Source organism: Medicago truncatula, chromosome 1 (assembly GCF_003473485.1).
Source record: "Medicago truncatula cultivar Jemalong A17 chromosome 1, MtrunA17r5.0-ANR, whole genome shotgun sequence".
Taxonomy (NCBI): Eukaryota; Viridiplantae; Streptophyta; class Magnoliopsida; order Fabales; family Fabaceae; genus Medicago; species Medicago truncatula.
The window spans coordinates 40,167,589-40,187,234 of NC_053042.1; the positions used below are offsets into that span (position 1 = coordinate 40,167,589).

A 19,646-nucleotide genomic window follows, 5' to 3' on the forward strand; every position below is an offset into this window, starting at 1 on the left:
GTTTTTTTAATAAAAATATACACAAAACACATGATAAGACAAAATAATATTATTATCTTTCTTATCATGTATGTAACGCCCCGGATTTTACTCCAAGACGTTACTTATAAATAATTACTCTTTTAAAAAATTAGGCTTTTAAAAAAAACATATATTTCTTTACTCTAACTCTTAATTGAATAAATATCAACTCTGTAGTATATTTAAAAAAAAAAAATTAAATTACAATTACAACTAAGGCTCTGTTTGGTAAAAATAGCGGATAGCTGATAAGCTAGCTGATAGCTTTTAGCTGATAAGCTAGCTGATAGCTTTTAGCTGATAAGCTAACTGAAGTGTTTGGTAAAAATAGCGGTTCAACTAGCTGATAAATGTAAAATGACATAAAGGGTATTCTTAATTCATAATAAAAATTATATCATTAATTTAAGTATTTGTAATTTTGTAAACTAATTTTTCTTTAAAAAAATACTTTAAATTTATTAATTTAATATATCCTATGTATTATAAATTAAATTAAATTTTATTCACTAAAATTTTATCTTATATTTATTATCATTTAAGTGTTTCCACTTTATAAAAAAAATAACATTTACCTTAAAAACAAAAAAAAAGGTAGCACTAATAGAGTAATACTAATAACAGAGAATAAAAAAAAATAACACTTACCTCAAAAAAAAAAAAAAAAGTAACACTAATAGAATAATAGTATTTTGTTTCGTAAAAAAAAATGAAGGTATATATTTTTCAAAAAAAAAAAAAAAAAGGTCAGCTGATATATATACAAAAATTGGAATAAAGGGATAGTAGTCTTTATTACGTAGCTTATTATAAAAATTATAATAGATAAAAATACAATTTAAATGAAATAATAAGGGTAAAATTGGAAGAAAAAGTGAGAAGCTATAAGCTATAAGCTCAAACGCTACTTGGAATAGCTTCTGAAAAATAGCTTATAAGCTCGTGAAATAAGCTATAAGCTCATGGTGAAAAAGTGTTATCAAACAGAGCTTTTTTGTCAAACGAGCTTATAAGCTATAAGCTAAAAGCTAAAAGCTCTTTTTTGGGTTAACCAAACAGAGCCTAAATAAAAACTAGTTTTCTTCTTCATTTAAAAATCCAATTTGCCCCGCAAGCGTTTCATCACACATCAAGCTTCATATTTGGTCTTTGGTACCTAAAACATTATATTAATGCAAGGGTCAATTTCCGGTTCTACATGGGATCACCTAGACTCAGAAAAATGCCATAAAATAATAATAAAAGTACTCATCAACTAAAAAGGATTAGAAATTTCCAAAAGAACCAAGTACCAAAACTATTTTGAAAAACTTTATGCATGGGATGCATGATATGTAGGACTCAAATGATCCGGATATAAGGCCCGCCACCCAGTGACATTAGCCCACATAGAAGGTCCGCCACCCAGTGACATTAACCAACCTATAAGGCCCGCCACCCAGTGATATTAGCCCACCTATAAGGCCCACCCCACCAGGCCCGCCACCAAGTGACATTAGCCAACCTATAAGGCCCGCCACCCAATGACATTAGCCCAAAATACTTCTTGCTATGCTATACAACTCAATGTCATCGGTAAAATCCAAAAATAAAACTAGAAAATGCAACTCATCAACCTCTAATATTCTCTAATATTTTATGAACCACAAGCCATTTCTTAGAATCATATATAGTCATCAACATGCCAAATCTAACAATCACATTCTTCACAATAGTCAACACAATATTCAATCAAAACAAGAAGTCATACATATAAATTACATAAGATCATTAAATAGAAAAACTAACTCTTTCTAATGAACAAGAATTCTACTATCATTTCACAACACTTATCCGACCTAGTATGATGGTGTGGGGAAAAACTCCTTACCTTGGCCGCTTTTCTTCCTAGCAAAAGGACTCTAAATGCGTACACAACGATCTTTGCTCTGCTGTGCCTAAACTTGGAATTAGCTATGCTATGGATTGGAATTAGCTACGCAATGGTTCCTACTATATGTTCTCTTCTAGTTCTCATTTTCTTTTAATTTGTCACTAACTTTGGGAAGTTGAAACCGGGAGAGTATTGTGTATTTTGTGGGTTTGTGTAGCAGACCATAAAAGGTATTTCAAGTCTCTTGTCTAATTGTGTTGTTCATGGCAAACTAGTACAGATAGATATGTGGCGGTTACTCTTGAACAAAACCAGGAAAAATAAAGGGATGGAAACTAAGTTTATTTAAGGTTTAAATGTGTCATTGGTCCATGCACTTTCATCAGATTTTGGCATTGGTCCATGCACTTTTTTTTGTTTGGCATTGGTCCCTGTACTTTGTAAAAATATTGGTATTGGTTCCTCTGTTAACTTTTAGTTAAAAAAAAACACAAAACTAACGGAGTGCCACGTGGCCCAATCATTTCACACAACGTGGCACCAATATCAATATTTTTACAAAGTGCAGAGACCAATACTAATATTTTTACAAAGTGTAGGGACTAATACCAATAGTTTTGTGTTTTTTTTTTAACAGAAAGTTAACAGAGGGATCAATACCAATATTTTTACAAAGTACAAGGACCAATTCCAAACAAAAAAAAATGTAGGAACCAATGCCAAAATCTGATGAAAGTGCAGGGACTAAAGGCATATTTAAGCCTTTATTTAATCGACCACTCATAGCATAACTATAGGCAGAATTAAAACGTGAGAGGTGAGTTCCTCATATTTAGGAAAGTATACTAGGTCAACAAAGGTGAACATGTCTAAGACCATCTATAATGGTTTTTTCTTTCAACATCCATTTTTTCAATTTTCAACACTCCACATTATTTTCTCTTTCTTATTCAACACATATTCAACTTTTACCCTCTCCAATGGTTTTTCATTCAACACTCCACCCTACCACTTTTTATTTCATATTCTTATTTAATTTTATATTTTTGTTTTTATAATTACATAAAATTACAATTATCGATTATAATTAAATTAAAATAATAAACACTTAACAATTTTCCTTAAAAAAACACTTACAATTTATTTTTTAGTTTTTTGTAAAAACAAAATTTATTTAAATAATTTATTTCTATTTTCTTAACTTAAAACACGTTCGATAGAAAATTTATTTAAATAATTTATTTATTTTTTAGCTAAATGATTAATTAGAAGAATTCTAGATGTTGAAATGATTATTATTGGGATCCATTTCACTAAAAAGAAGTTTAAAACTTCAAAAGAAAAACTAATAGAAGGATAATAATAAGATTAAGATAGTGAAAAACTTGATTTTTTTTATGTGTCCAAATTAAATGAACCAAGTCCTATTTATAGAGGAAAAAAAAATCATGAATTTTGGTAAAAAAAATTAAAAAAAATAATTTGCAATGAAATAATTGAGTTCAAATTATTAGAATGAGAATAATTTAGATAGCCAATCAGAATCAGCCACGTGTCACCACTAATCCACAAAGCAGCTTCTCTCTCATCTGTCCTGCAAACCACATTCCGCCATGTGTCCCTATGTTGCAGGTTTAAACAATGTTGAATCCATTCAACATCTCTCTCCTCCAGATTATTTTTCCCCCACTTTCAACACTCCATTAGAAAGGTCCCAAGTGTTGAATCATGCTTTCAACACTTCCATTGCACTTGGTCTAATGAGAGAGATGTGTCCTTGATTCTGAAAAACTATCATGGCTAAATTTAAGTAAATATAGGCATTGACTAAGCACAAAAATAACACGTACAAAATAATAAAAGAGATGGTTACAATATTGATAAAATGAAACAAGTGCAAAACAACATGATTAACTCTAGAAATATCTAAAGAGTAAATAGGCATTACCTCATGAAATTGTAAGTTTCATCAATTACCTTTCTGAAATTAACAAAACTTCAATTATCCCCCTGAAATTTCACAACGTTAATCAATTTATCCCGTCCGTCAAATTTTTCTGTTAGTGAACATGACGTTTTGCAAATATCCTTTGAAGTTTTGCACTTATGTGCAAAATGCCCCCCAAACTTAAAAATTTATATTATTTTTTCTTAAAGACAAACAATTAACGATTAAATATTAAAGCTAACTATTAATTTTGGAGTTTGGAAAAACTACATGCATATATACATCAAAATAGGGAAAATATGTATTTTTAAAGTGACAATAATGGTTATTTCTAATAGACAAATTATTATTTTTAGGGGTTTATAGACAAATTAATAATCACTAATCAGTTTTAAATTTATATTTTCTCCTTCACCATCTTAGTCTTTTAACTCCTCCAACTCCTTCAACAATTTGCTCAAACCATTTAAACTACACAACCCCCAATATTTTCATATGATTTGTTCTTGTTTACACACTTTATAGAAAACTTCATTCTAACCTCTTGTTTGTGCTTCAGGCAGGGACAATCATTCATCGTATACAATCTAGCTCACACCACAATATTATCAGATCGACATGTCATATATAGCATATTAAGTAATATTCATGTAAAAAAGACACAAATCATCAGCAAATGAAATATGTGATCGGTATGTATAGAGGAACACTTATTGAGAAATGGCAAACACTTAGACATATATTTCTTTACCTTTGAAATTAATCCACAAATCATCCCATTATTGTCACTTTAAAAAATACATATTTTTCCCATTTTGAAGCCTATTTTGATGTATATATGCATGTAGTTTTCCCAAATTCCAAAATTAATAGTTAGTTTTAATATTTAACTATTAATTGTTTGTCTTTAAGAAAAAAATATTATAAATTTTTAAGTTTGGGGGGCATTTTGCACATAAATGCAAAACTTCAGGAGGGATATATGCAAAACGTCATGTTCTCTAACAGAAAAATTTGACGGAGGGGGTAAATTGATTAATGTTGTGAAATTTCAGGGGGTGTAATTGAAGTTTTATTAATTTCAAGGAGGTAATTGACAAAACTTACAATTTCAAGAGGGTAATTGCCTATTTACTCAATATCTAAAAATACAGAACACGATTTAGTATGGTTTTTCTTCACGTGCTACTATCTCATCGACCTTATATATATTCTTTTTTTTTGAAAAAGCCAAAATGAAATATATAACAAAACAGTCCCTAGAGCACAAGGTGTGCCTTAGAGACTACCACAGGAACCAAGAGTTACAACAATTACAAACCATCCCAACAGGACTACATTAGCCAATAGCCAAACAAACAAGAGGGCATGACCACCACTGTTGGGTACTGAAAACAAAGATAGCTTTTTTAGCTTTCAACCAACCTAAGGACAACATCTTTACCTTGTCTAACAAACGGAGAATGGGAGTTATTACATTATTAAACAGACGATTATTTCGTTCATTCCACACAACCCAGACACAAAGTAGCCATATAAGTTGCATAAAAGAACGTCTAGAAACAGCACCACCTGTCAAATAAGTAAATTGAAGAAAATGATCTGAAATATTATCGGCATCCACCCCCGTGCAACCAATCCAATCACGCAGCATATGCCAAAGCAAACCAAAAGTGTTACACAACAAAAAGAGATGTTGAGCCGTTTCAGGATGATCGCAACCAGCGACACATAAGGACATATCAGGCGACAACACCTGTCGAGCAATCAAATTAGTCTTCATTGGTAACCGATCCCTGAGGAGTCTCCACGCAAAAACTGAAACCTTCAAGGGAACCTGTTTGTGCCAAACCAACTCCGCATCAGTAGCTGCATCAGAATGGTCCTGAGAGGTTAGCACATGATAAGCACCACGAATAGTGTATCCATCTGAAGGAGCAGGAAGACAAACCCATATATCTGAAACATTCGGAAACAATAGAATATCAAGAAGTAAAGCCCTACACTCCTCTAACATCTCCTCCTTCCACTGCCACAATCTACGCCTCCACCTCCAAACAACCCCCTGCTGCTCCAAATCAACAGAGAACAAGTCTGCCACATACATGAGCTTATTCTCCGTTAACTCAAACAGTCTACGAAAAAGGACACAGAAAGGAACATCCCCTAACCACCTATCATACCAAAACAACGTATCAGAACCATCTCCAACCCTCCTAGCCACGTGGCCGACAAACCACCCACAATCACCCTCACTAACACTATCACTAAGACGACTCACCTCCCTCCACCAATAATGAATAGATTCAATAAAAATTACACATTGAATTTTTTTTAATATTTAGTTTTAATAGGGAAAATTTAGTTTAAATAAAAATTTATAATATTTTTAATATGAATATAAATATGAATCTATCAATTTTCGACTCACCAATAATTTTTGGTTTAAATAAAAATTGATAGATTCAATAATGAATACAATTAGAATTGATTTACTATGTCCGATACAAATTATACATCGAAAATTATCTTATTATAGTCACACATAATTGACCAATAACCCATCAAATAATATAATCTTTATATAATATATTTAAAATATTGGGATGCTACAATGTACACCAACCATATGATATAATAAATGTTTGTCCTACCACTATTATATCATATCTTTATCTAAGTTCTTATTATATCATATCATATAATGCGCACCAAACAACCTAATTGTTGTGACACTTTTCTTATAAATTAAAGTACCCCCCATCTACCCACTCCCTCACACATCAATATTCTTTCCTCTAAACAAATATTTTCCAACCCTTTCCTTCTTCATCAATGGCCTTTTCTCAAGAAGTTGAATCCCCGTCTCCCTCTCTGGTTTTTCAAGTACGAAGAAACCAACCAGAGCTAATCATTCCAGCCACACTCACTCCCCATGAAACCAAGCTACTATCCGATATAGACACACAAGGTGGTCTTCGTGCCAATGTTCCAATCATACAATTCTACCGTAACAAGCCATCAATGGCAGGAAAAGATCCAGTTGAAGTCATAAGAAATGCAATTGCACAAGCACTTGTGTTTTACTACCCACTTGCTGGTAGAGTTAAGGAAGCTGATTCTAGTGGTAAACTCATGGTGGATTGTAATGGAGAAGGTGTTATGTTCATTGAGGCAGATGCTGATGTAACACTTGAACAATTTGGGGAGCTTAAAGCACCTTTTCCATGCTTACAAGAACTTCTTTATGATGCTGCTGCTCCGGAGGGAGTTCTCAATACTCCCATCCTGCTTATACAGGTCCATATATAGAATTTCTATTTCTATTAGAACATGGTTACATAAAATAAAATTAATTATGTATGGCAACATCACTAGATCTATGCATAACCTCTAAAAAAAAAATCTATGCATTATGCATATATAAAATAATTTTGCACTAAGCTTTACATACTAATAATTAAATTCAAAAAATTACTTGGATTAATTATAGCACTACAAAATAAAAGAATTAAATTGATGATGTAAATTTAAATAAGATACAAAATTTTGATGTCATCACTAAACCGACAACTAAATCTAGTATGTCATCACTAAATCTTATTACCTGTATATAAAAAATAGGTGAGGTCTATGTTACCCTCTCTTGTTTAGAGGGTAATTTATCCTCTCATGATATCAACCAATCAAAATGTAATATACATATAGTAACATTAAATGTCAAATAAATAAGTAGATTTTTTCTAAAAATAAAAGAGTTAATCTTAATTTATTTTTTTTGAAGGAGAGTTAATCTTAATCATAAGGTAACTTTTAATACTTTTAATTTTTTTTGTTGAAACAACAAATGATTTATTATTATTTTTATAATAAGGTGTTCAATCTTAATTAATTTACACTACAAGACTTATAACAAATAAAATTTTACATCAAATTTCTTTCATCTGGATGTCCTTAAATTCATCATTTACATTCATAAAATTTCTTCCATTCCAGAACCCCGAACGTGAGAACAAAAACATCTCATTCTTTCAAATTTCTTCTTCTTTATTCTTCCATATTGATCAATTTTTGTTTCTTTTTTATTCTTCTTCACATTTTGATTGTTCAATTTTGTCGTTCCAAATTGCCGCAATTTCCAATTATCGTGAGAATTGTCGTTGTTTCTAGAACCGCGTCAGGTATCGTGACTTATTATTTTTATTTAAGCAGTCAACCTAATAAAATTTGTTAACACGCATAAGCCTGTCTCACTATCAGCAAAAGCCTTTAAGTCCAAATAAAAGAACAAAAGCCTCATAACATAACCATTTCAGCAGCAACCAAAAAAATGCTAGCAAACTCCCACAACATCACAACGGCAACACCTGCTAGCTAGCGGCCCTCAAAGTACAACGGATGATTTACTCAATTGTTATAATTAACTACCTCACAACCAAGAAAAATCAAATCAAAAAGAAAAATCAAGTCATCATATCTGACGTTATACTGGAAATAACGGCAATTCTCACGATATTTGAAATCATGGCGATTCTCACGAAAATTGAAAAATGCGGCAGTTGGGAACGACAAAATTGAACAATCAAAATGGGAGGAATAAATTTTATGAATATAACTGATAAATTTAAGGACATTCAGATGAAAGAAATTTGATGTGAAATTTTAATTGTTCTAAGTCAGTCCTGTAGTGTAAATTAATTAAGATTGAACACCTAAATATAATTAAGGCAATATTACATTATGAGTCTTTTATCTTATTTATCTGTAACACTTTAGTCATTTGTCTTTATTTTTTAAGCTGGCTACTAAACCAATATTTTTTTAGGGAAACTAAACCAATTTTTTAAATACCTCTTTGTACGTAAGATCTTTTTGGCCAATGCAATAATTAATATCTCAATAATTAATTTTTTTTGTCGACAATAACTCAATAATATAACCTTTATTTTAATGCTACTCAATAATGTATCTTGATTTTTTTTAATTCTATCTATTTAATTGGTGTATTTTTTTTATAAAAATAAAAACTAATAATACATCTTGAAGTTTGAAAAAAATTATATAAAATGCAACAACAACAAAATTATATTTGCTTTTTATCTTTAATTTTTATCACTAGTTTTTTTTTTATATAGATTTTTGCTTTTTACCTTTAATTTTTATCACTAGCTAGCTTTTTTAGATGATCACTAGTTACATTTTATTTTTATGATCACTTATTTGCATATATAAGTTTGATTTTTCTAACAACAGGTGACACGTCTGAAATGTGGTGGTTTCATTTTTGCTCTCCGGTTCAACCACACTATGGTAGACGGAGTTGGCACAGTTCATTTCATGTTAGCAGTCACAGAAATAGCAAAGGGTGCAAAACAACCTCCGATTCAACCTGCGTGGCATAGAGAGCTTCTAAACGCAAGAGATCCTCCACATGTCACATTCAACCACCGCGAATACGAACAACTAACTGATGTCCAAACTGATACCGTTTTAACGGCAACAGAATTTTCAGAACGATCTTTCTTCTTTGGACCTGTGGAGATATCTGCAATACGAAACCTACTTCCACGTCATCTCGACAACGCATCAACCACCTTTGAAGTCCTCACATCGTACATTTGGCGTTCCCACACAAAAGCTTTGAAATTAAACCCAACCGAAGAGGTTCGAATGATGTGCATCGTGGACGCACGTGGTAAATTCAACCCTCCCATTCCAGTTGGTTATTATGGAAATTGTTTCGCATTCCCAGCAGCGGTTGCAACCGCTGCTGAGATATGTGAAAACCCGTTAGGGTTTTCAGTTGAGTTGATAAAGAAAGCTAGTGGGGAAGTGAGTGAAGAGTATATGCATTCTGTGGCGGATTTAATGGTGACTAAAGGACGACCATTGTTTACTGTTGTGAGGTCTTGTCTTGTGTTGGATACGACTTATGGTGGATTTAGAAATTTGGATTTTGGATGGGGGAAGGCAGTGTATGGTGGACTTGCTAAACCTGGGGCTGGGAGTTTTCCTTCGGTGCATTTTCATGTTCCTGGCCAAAATGCAAAAGGAGAGGAAGGAATATTTGTTTTGATTTCCTTACCTACTAAAGTTATGACAGCTTTTGCCAAAGAGTTGGATGACTTAATTGCAGCAACAAATTAAGCCACTTTATCTATTTTTAGAATGTCTATTTGAAAACGCAAATAATAAAGTCTGAGAGTGGTTACGTTGTTTGCATTCAAGCTCTTTGTTTATGCAATGGTTGGCTTTTGTGGATTTGGTTTTCCTCCTCCTAGGACGCCATAATAGATCAGGATCGTCCAATTTAGATCAACGACTGATATCATTCAACTGTGTTAAACTAATCTAGACCATCCATTTTGATATTAATGGTTGAGATTTATTATTGCCTCAAACTGTGTGAAACCATATCTAAGCCATTCCATTTTTTTTTTTTCAAGTAACCAAGTGGCTAGGACGCACACATTTTAAATATGAAGAAGTAGGATGTTCGGGGTTCGATCCCCGACTCCTGCATAATAATATGCAAATATCCCATTCCATTCCATCGTTAGACCAATAAAAAAAATTAGGCCATTCCTAAAAACAACATATTTAAGCGGATTTTTAGTTAACTTAATTACATTCTGGCTTGAAATTTTTGACACTTCGAAGAACAAATTTGTTTCAAATGACTGATTGACCTTATATATGGATTACTTATATTTTTGCTTCAATTTCACATGATGTAGAAACTGCTGTTGTAGAATAGGTGTTGCTGGCCTTCTCGGTGAGGTTGGGAGTTCATGTTTGTTTGTTAACATTGATATAACATCAGACATTGTTGGTCGATCATTTGCATATTGTTCTACACATAAGAGACCAACATGAATGCACATTTACACTTCACCAGGAGCAAATGTGTCATTTAATGTTGGATCCATTAGCTTTAGATACTCACCATCATTCCATAGCTCCCATGCCTATTAATAATTTAATCAAATTAGAAACAAGGAATAATAATATTTATATTAAAAAAACTCAAATATTCACATACATGTCCTATTAGATTTAGTGGGCGATCAGCATCATAGAAGCTATTGTTTTCCTTCCACAAACAATTTCAAGAAGCAACGCTCCAAAACTATAAACATCAGACTTTGTCGAACAGATTCCTTCCATAGCATACTCTGGAGACATGTATCCACTGCACGATAAATTAGTTAATAATCTCAATTTTTCACGTAATCATCAATAAAAAAAAGTAGGAATAAAGATAATTTTGAAAACATACTACGTCCCAACAATCCTGTTGGTGTTAACCGTTGATTCTTGTTGTGTGAACATTCTTGCCATACCAAAATCAGAAATTTTTGGGTTCATATTCTCATCCAAAAGTATGTTGCTTGCTTTCAAGTCTCTATGAATGATTTTGAGTCTTGAGTACTTGTGAAGATAGAGTAATCCTTGAGAAATTCCTTCAATTATGTTGAAGCGCTTCTACCAGTCTAGTAACTTCCTTCTTGTACAATCTTCTCAATGAAAACATAATAATCAATGTTAAAATGTATACCACTGAATAGTAGAAACAAAAATGCTATTTTAGTTTTCTACGCACATGAATTACATAAAATGTTTAATTAAGAAAACTCAAAAGTTTGTCGCAAATTGCTCAAATCGTTGCACAATAATAATGAACACAATTTCATGAATTTGTCCTAAAAAACATCACACACACATATAGATTTCAACATATTCTCACCAAATAGATAGAAATCCAGGCTTTTGTTTGGCATATATTCATAAATTAGAATCCTTTCTTCTTCATGAATGCAACAACCAAGTAGTTGTACAAGATTGGTGTGCTGAAGTTCACATATAAGTACCAATTCATTTTTGAATTTCACAATTCCTTGTCCAGATGTTTTTGAAAGTCTTTTCATAGCAACTTCTTGTCCTGTTGCCAAGATTCCCTGAAGTCGTAAAACAAAAGGACAAATTTAAGTGCATTTATGTAAATACTTTTACTATGGTTCTTAACTTAATACACTTTATGCAATTATAATATCAAACTTTGGGAAAATTATATGAATTTGAAGAAATCATGGATACTTACGTAAAGAACCATTAAAAAAAAAAAAAAAACCTAAAAAAATGCATGAGTTTGTCCAAAGCAATAATCCTCAACCATTAAAAAAAGCAGTGAAATGTTAACAAGTTCCCTTAAAGCACGTGTTAATATACCAAAAATAAAAAGTATTTATTAGAAGTTGTGCCAATTTTCCTTCAAAAAAAAGAAGTTGTGCCAATTTATTTCTCAAAAACTTGACTTTTTTTTCTTTAATAAATACAACTAGAAACATTTGTTTGGAACATGAAGATGGTGTAATAATTGTCATAGTAATTAATTTTTTTTTTTAAAATAAACATAATCATTAATATATAATTAACATAGTTTAACTTTAAAGTCACCTTATAAACGGGTCCATAGCCTCCCTGTCCTAACTTGTTTTCAGGGGAAAAATTCATAGTTGCTTCTAAAATTGTTGCGAAGTTAAAAACTTTTATATCATGTCCCTTGAAGTCATCTTCAAGATCTTTGATATCATATGATTCATTGGAATCCGCCAAATGTTCGCTCTTACCCTCCTTTCTTTTATTTTTCTTATCTACATAACCAAAAAGAAAAAAGAAGATAAAAATTGAAAATAAAGGGGTTGGATTTTTGGTACATACGTACTAGACTATTTTAAAGTTTTCTTATACCTTTTAGTGCATTTTTTTTCTTTTTGGCTATGCATAAAATGAGCGGGAACAATATGAGTAAAGCAGTTGCGATTGCAGCAGCTATTCATATCCATCTTTTTTTACCTGCATTGACTATACACAATTAATTTGAATTGTGATGTGATATAAGCATATTCATCTCAAACTTTTAATTTTTGGCCTTATCTTGATGCCAAACCCTAATCCTATCTTTCAAATTAATTCAAATCCTCGTTATTACAACTATGATTTTTGGGAATCATTACGATTATTATTTTCCATCACAAGTTTAGTCATCAAAGAGAAACTATACTCTAAAACATTCAAACACGCATAACTTTCTTTTGACTAATCCGATTTCGATTTCATCCGTTGCAGTATATCTGTAGAAACATCAAAACTCTTATAAGAAAAATTTGTTGATGTTTCATTTTTGCTAAGCCATTTTGGATATTCTTTCTAACATTGATAAATAGAAATATACCTTTTGACACCTTTCTATTTTATTTGACTTTAGGTCTTTTGAAACAAAGAACATTTTTTCCCAACCTTTTCTTGATCAAATTGCATTTTTTGACAATTAAGGTAAAAGGCGAGTTTGTCTCTTATAGACAATGGATAGGTAGTTTATTTTGAATAGCTACATCTTATGATCCACATATAGGAGTGAGATAAGTTAGGTTGGGTTAGGATTTGTAAGACCAAAGTATGATCAGTTCAAAAAAGTTTAAACCTAAGTCTGGTTTTTTAAGCTCCTCGTGTGACCTTTTTTTGGAAGCCTTATACAACTTTTACCGTTACTTAAAGACCTATTTTCATATTAATATATTTAAATCTTTAACTTTTTAATGAATTGAATTCACAAAATTTTAAAAAATATTTCTTCTTTTGACTTTCTTAACATGTACTTTAAGAGTACAAGTTAGCATTACCCTAAAATTGAGCTATTCAACCTTCCCTCCCACGTCACTTACTACTATCTTATAAAGTTAGATTCTCTAAAATGTCATGTTAAATTTTAAAATAAAGTGTAATCTTAGTTGCATATTAACCCATTAGTCTATTTAAAAATGAGACAAAGTTACTTATTTAAAAATAGGGTAATTGACGGGGAGAGGGAGGGTTGGATAACTCAAATTTTTTTTTTGTCAAGTAGTCTAGTGGTTGGAGCTCACACATTATAATGTGGAGAAGTGGGGTGTTCGGGGTTCGAACTCCGGCCCCTGCAAATAATATGCAATATCCCTACCAACTGAGCTATGCTAATGGGGATTGGATAATTCAATTTTATTTGCACTTATATTGTCCTTAGATTGACATCGGCCATAATAGAGGGAAATAATTCTAGGACCAGATTAAAAAAAATTGTATCTAATGGTATGAAGGAAGGCTATGTCTACGGTGAAATAAGCAGTAAATAATCACTTTGAACCTATCTAATTAAAATGATATTATAACTTACGTAGAGCTGATTTTGTTGGCATTACCAAGACGTTAAAGTTACCCTGACTGTCTAAATCAACATCTTGTGTCGAATTCCATGAATAGAATACACATCCAGTCAAATTATCATATAATTCTACGAATCCATTGCAACTACAATTTCTCCAACATCTCATCTTGCAATCACTGTAACCATAAATTACATTCCATTCATATGATGATGCATTGTCCATTTTGCTTTTTGGTGTTCCCACCTTTTTCTGAAAAACCTCACCAGGTTCCCTACAAGTTGGTATATCCTCCCATTTTTGGCACCCTCCATTGCTATTATATCCATAACATATATCTGCATTTCCAATTTCTCCACTAGCATTGTCTTCAACACCACTTGTTAACTTGCCCTTCGAGGATAGCTCCCATCATATAAACTTCCCATCTTTAACTTCAAAAGCGAAAGAATCTTCATTCTTGTTAGAAACAATAATGTACTGATACATATGTTGAACATTCACTGGAATGTTCTCGAACATTCCATTGCTTTTAAGTTTTCCACTTTTCCAATACACTTTCCCGCGTTTTTTGATGTTCAATTCACCTTGTTTTGGTTCCCATTCAAGACTAAATTCACCTGACGTTTGTAGCAAAGGAGTCAACCATGAAACCAATGACCAATTATGTCCTGTTTTTCGATTAACTCCCAACTTCATCGTTGGGATCAAAAAGTTTGTGGGATAATCAAAACTCTGCCATAATATACTCTTTGTCCCATTTGGGTAAAGTTGTTGAAGCAAAAAGTTACCCGTGTCTAACATAGTGGCCACAGTGTTGTTGTTGGGTTGAGGTGAAGTGTAAATGATCATTGGTTTCCTATCTTGACATTCTATTTTGAGAACACCAGAGTAATCTAGTGATAAAACTGTTGAATCTTCTTCTGAGTCAAAGGGATGATTTCTATCATAAAACCACACTACTGTGCCATTAACATCTATTACAATCAAGTATCTTCTCAATTCAAGACAATACTTGCCTTGTTTAGAACATAGCGTGGAATTGGAATTAAATGTATCACCTGGCTTCAAACTATCGTTTGTTGCATTAACATAAAGACTAGTAGTAGTACTCCACCACAACCATAAGTATATCAAAATAATTTGTTTCTTTATTCTAAAGCTTATCATGATCAATGAATAATATTGTTTCAAAAAGAAGAGAAATGTACTCATCAAACCCGAAGGAGAATAATTTCAGCTCTTAAGATCTGCACCTGCACTGCCCAACTTTGGATTGGAAATTTGATACAAGTGATTTTAGGCCTAGAAATCGTTCTGGTTCACACAATTAATTTCAAATCAACTTTATCTTTATTTTTCCACCACAAAATGTTGCACTATGGTACCTTTCTCTACATTCTTTTTAAAGGCAAAGGAAAAGATCAGTTTACTTTAAGTACATAATAATTGAAGGATGAGTAATGTAAAGCTACTAATCATGAGGTGCTAAGTAATGATTATTATTTTTTATTTGTTCAAACTGTTCTGGATCGGACTTCTGTCCATAAACACAGGCCCAACAACAAAATACACCTCCTTAAGGATGCTTAGGCGAAGGAAAAAAAAGTCGTAAGCAGTTAAGCACCATAGAAAGATCTTGGCAAGGTTATGCTCCTACTATAAGTTACTCTAATGAAATCATTAACTTTATAGTTAATCATTACGATTCTATGAATGACGTTGGTTATAGGGAAATGCTAAGCGGTGGCCCTGAGACACCGGTTAAGGAAGCTAAAAAGTCTAAAAAATATCATTTTCAATTTAAAACTTCCTTAACCAGTTCTCCGAGTGCATTGGTTAGCATCACCCTTGATGATACATACTAGTTCATTATATACATCACTGTGTATAAATTTTCTACTCATAAATTTTCTATAATTTTCATTTTGAAGTATCATTGTGTGTCAGTATAATATTTACATACACCACGTATATTCTATTATTTATTCTATGTTTCACATATCCAAATCATAAACATGATGTATTGTTCGGTAAGGGTTGACAAGTTGAACCAGATGTTGAACCTGCATTAACATTGGAAATGAAAATTATACTGACAGAGTGATGTAGGAGCATAACCTTGTTGTCAAGATCTTCCAACGGCAAATCTTTTTTTTCTTTTTCTTCCTGTATATACCAGCCTGAATTTGGAACGGCAACGAACCGTAGTTAATTGCCATTTGTAGTAAAAGTGTCATTTCGGAGTGGCTGAGAACAAATAAGATAGTCTAAAGAGTAATTTTCTTTTCGTAACACCTCTTTGTTATACGCATGATCTTTTTGGGCAATGCACAAGTTCGATTTCCCTTGTCTCAATTTCGGTGGGCTAAGTCCATACAAAGCTATGCTCTCTAGCCTTTAATTGCCCCCAGGAAGTGGACGATAGGATTGGACTCTTTGGATTAGTCGGTCCCTGCACCAAATATCGAGTTTTCAAAAAACAAAAAAATCAGCATTCCTTAATGGACCTCTTGAGGAGGAGGTCTATGTTACTCAACCTCCTGAATTTTGAGTGAATGGAGAGGAAAATAAAGTGCTAAAGCTCAAAAAGGCCTTGTACGGATTCAAGCAAGCTCATGGAGCTTGGAACAAGAGGATATATTCATTTCTATTGCAATTCTCCAAATGTATACTGAAGCATGCCATATACATGAAGAAGAAGAATAACTCTGATCTAATGATAATATTTTGTTTATGTTGATGATTTTGTGATCACATGTAATGATGGATGTGATACAAGAAAGTTCAAGGAAATAGTGAAATCAGAGTTTAATATGACTGGTTTGGTAATTAGCATATTTCCTTGGGTTGGAAATTCATCAAAACTATAAAGGGAATGATGTTTTATGGGAGGAAATACATTTTAGATGTATTGAAGAGGTTTAATATGTAGAATTGTAACACTGCACCAGCACCTTTTGAAGCCAACATCAAACTGATCAATGATGTTAATAAGATCAGACGTATGATCATTGAGGTATATATGCCATAACATACCAGGGATCTCTATTGGTGTAGGTCTAACACAAATTTATGGAGATTCCAAAGCAATCACATATGGTTGATGCAAAACAAATTATGAGATACCTAAAGGGTACTTTAGAAGAAGCAACGTGAAGATGAATTAAAAGGGTTCTCATACTCAAATTGATGCGGAGATATGGTAGATAGGTGAAGCACAGTGAGGTATGTATTCAAATGTCTTGGATCACCAGGTTCTTGGTGCTCAAGAAAACAAATTGCCGTGACACTCTCCTCACGTAAGCAAGGGTTCTCATACTCAAGCCCTGCGGTTACCGTCCTTGCTTGAAGAATTGTAGTTAAAACCAAAAGGATCTATTGGAGTTATTAAAATCATACTCCCTCTCTCCCAAATTGTCGCTTTAGGGAAAAAGTACCGATGCAACTTTTCCTATTATAATCTTAACTATTTATTATTTTATATTCTTTCAATTATTTCATTTTATTTTCCCATATTATTTATTAAGGATAATTTTGTAAAAACAACTCATAATATCTCTTTTTCACAATATTAATTATATTTCTTAATATATGTGAAGTCCAAAACGGTCATGCAATTTAGAACGGAGGGTATTATATATGATTATCTATTTGAGTTAGTTAAATTTTTGTTTGTGTACCAAAAATAAACTTTGTTTGAAGATTTAGACCTTGAAAATTAATAAGAGGGGAGAATATTGAAATTTAACTACAATTTTTGCTCTCTCAAAAAAAAAAAAACAATTTTAGTTTAATCGAACTTTATCTTTTATTTTTTGAATTACAATTCTCTTGGCTCTTATTTTAAAAGCCTAAAATCTTCAAACAATTTTTTTTTTTTAAGAACATGAGTCGAACGGTAATCATCATCTTTGACAACAAATTGATTAAGGATAAGGATAATGATGAAGTGCACGACTAATTTTTTTCGTGCATGTTGCACGACATCATATTTCTCTCTTTTATTTGATGATAGTGTTGAGCTAGGGTTATACCAACATATACATATCTCTTGTGAGGTTGTGATAGTATTGTACCATTCCATATCAATCCTATAATATACTTCCTCCGTTCCTTTTTAAGTGTCACTTTTAGATAAATTTTTTGTTTCTATTTAACTGTCGCTTTCAAAGTTCAATGCAACATTAAATGTTGTTTTATCAATATTATCCTTATTTATTTATTACAAAGAGAAAAATTATGAAATGACACATTAAACAAATAAGGTTATTATAGTAAAGGTGTAAATTATTGTATCAAAAGTAGTGACATTTATTGAATGTATTGGTTTGTGTAAATTGTCAAAAAGTGACAATTAAAAAGGAACGGAGGTAGTAATATATTTTTAGTTTTATTTTTTTTAAATAACTTTGTGTTAGGTATCAAATAATTTTGTGAGCTGTGAACCTCTATCCTTTGTTTTAGGTATCAAATAACTTTCTCAAAGGTACACTACAATACCCAAGTAATGAAATCAATAGAAAATATATAATTTTCATTTGGCTCGTATTTGGATATCCTGGGCATATGAGTCAAGACATATTTTTGTTTTTTTAAAATATTTTATTTATATTGATTTAAGAAATAAAAAGCAAAAGCACATTAATGATAAAAGCAAAAGCAAACTAAGGAAAGAAAAAAAAACACGCTCGTGCACCTTTCGTGTAAATAGTGTCGTGCTATATAGCACCACTCATTGATTAATTCTAGAAAAGTACTATTTATAGCGAACAAATTCATCCCGAAAATTTCAAGAATGCACCTCATTGGTTAGTTAACAACACTACTGGGTGTATTCCACTATATCAGGAGATTAATAACAAAAATGGGTTGTTCATTGCTCTTTTTTTTTTTAATAATTGTTTAAGATATTACGATAGACAATGTTCACATTCTAAAAAAGCGGTACACCTTGTATCGTGAATTTCCGCAAAAAATGATTTCGCTTGATATAGCAACGCCGTTAATTCTAACGATCAGTGCAACTGGGAACATTCATCCTTTGTAAAATCCAACACTATATAGTAGTAGATATATTACTCAGAATAGGTTCAAAATTAAGCAAAACTACTATATAACAATTAATAAAATAATTTGTAAAATCCAACATTATATAGTAGATATATTACTCAGCATAGGTTCAAAATTAAGCAAAATTACTCCGTTCCTTTTTAAGTATCTTTTTAGAAAATTAACACAAAAATAGCGATGTGTATTTTTGCACATTTTCTTCCTATTATACTCTCATTTTAATCCACCATAAGTTCCAATTTTTTTGCACACACCTTATCTTTCCAATAAATTTAATATGTTATATTTATCTCGTAACAAACAATTGTCAATTTTTTAAATATTGTGTATATTTTTTTAATTATTTTAAGTCAATGTAAAAATTATTCAAACTTCTTCTTAATTGTCATCTTGCTCTTGTTCTTGTATCTTATCAAATGAGTTTTCAACTATTTCTCTCTCTTCACCTCTCATCAGCAGTTCCAACGAGTATTCTACTTTTTCTTTCTTTTAAACATTCATGGAATCTTTTTTTTTTTCTCTCTAATCC

General features: G+C 31.8%; 3 protein-coding genes across 3 annotated transcripts; 1 reads left to right on the forward strand and 2 right to left on the reverse strand.

The window, feature by feature from the left end:
* Positions 1-5,181: 5,181 nt before the first annotated feature.
* Positions 5,182-5,949, reverse strand: LOC112418627 (uncharacterized). The gene has a single exon (XM_024775060.1). The coding sequence runs from the start codon at positions 5,947-5,949 to the stop codon at positions 5,182-5,184; it is 768 nt and encodes a 255-aa protein (XP_024630828.1).
* A 653-nt stretch (positions 5,950-6,602) lies between these two features.
* LOC11409527 (benzyl alcohol O-benzoyltransferase) lies at positions 6,603-10,243 on the forward strand. The gene is made up of 2 exons (XM_003590992.4): positions 6,603-7,142; positions 9,096-10,243. The coding sequence occupies exons 1-2, from the start codon at positions 6,678-6,680 to the stop codon at positions 9,987-9,989; spliced, it is 1,359 nt and encodes a 452-aa protein (XP_003591040.1). The 5' UTR covers positions 6,603-6,677; the 3' UTR covers positions 9,990-10,243.
* Positions 10,244-10,426: 183 nt separating this feature from the next.
* Positions 10,427-15,322, reverse strand: LOC25484656 (G-type lectin S-receptor-like serine/threonine-protein kinase At1g67520). The gene is given in 8 exon segments (XM_039831152.1): positions 10,427-10,810; positions 10,885-10,934; positions 10,937-11,034; positions 11,122-11,359; positions 11,590-11,800; positions 12,300-12,496; positions 14,056-14,360; positions 14,466-15,322. Coding segments are annotated over 8 exon segments (2,160 nt in total). The 5' UTR covers positions 15,260-15,322; the 3' UTR covers positions 10,427-10,543.
* Positions 15,323-19,646: the final 4,324 nt, after the last annotated feature.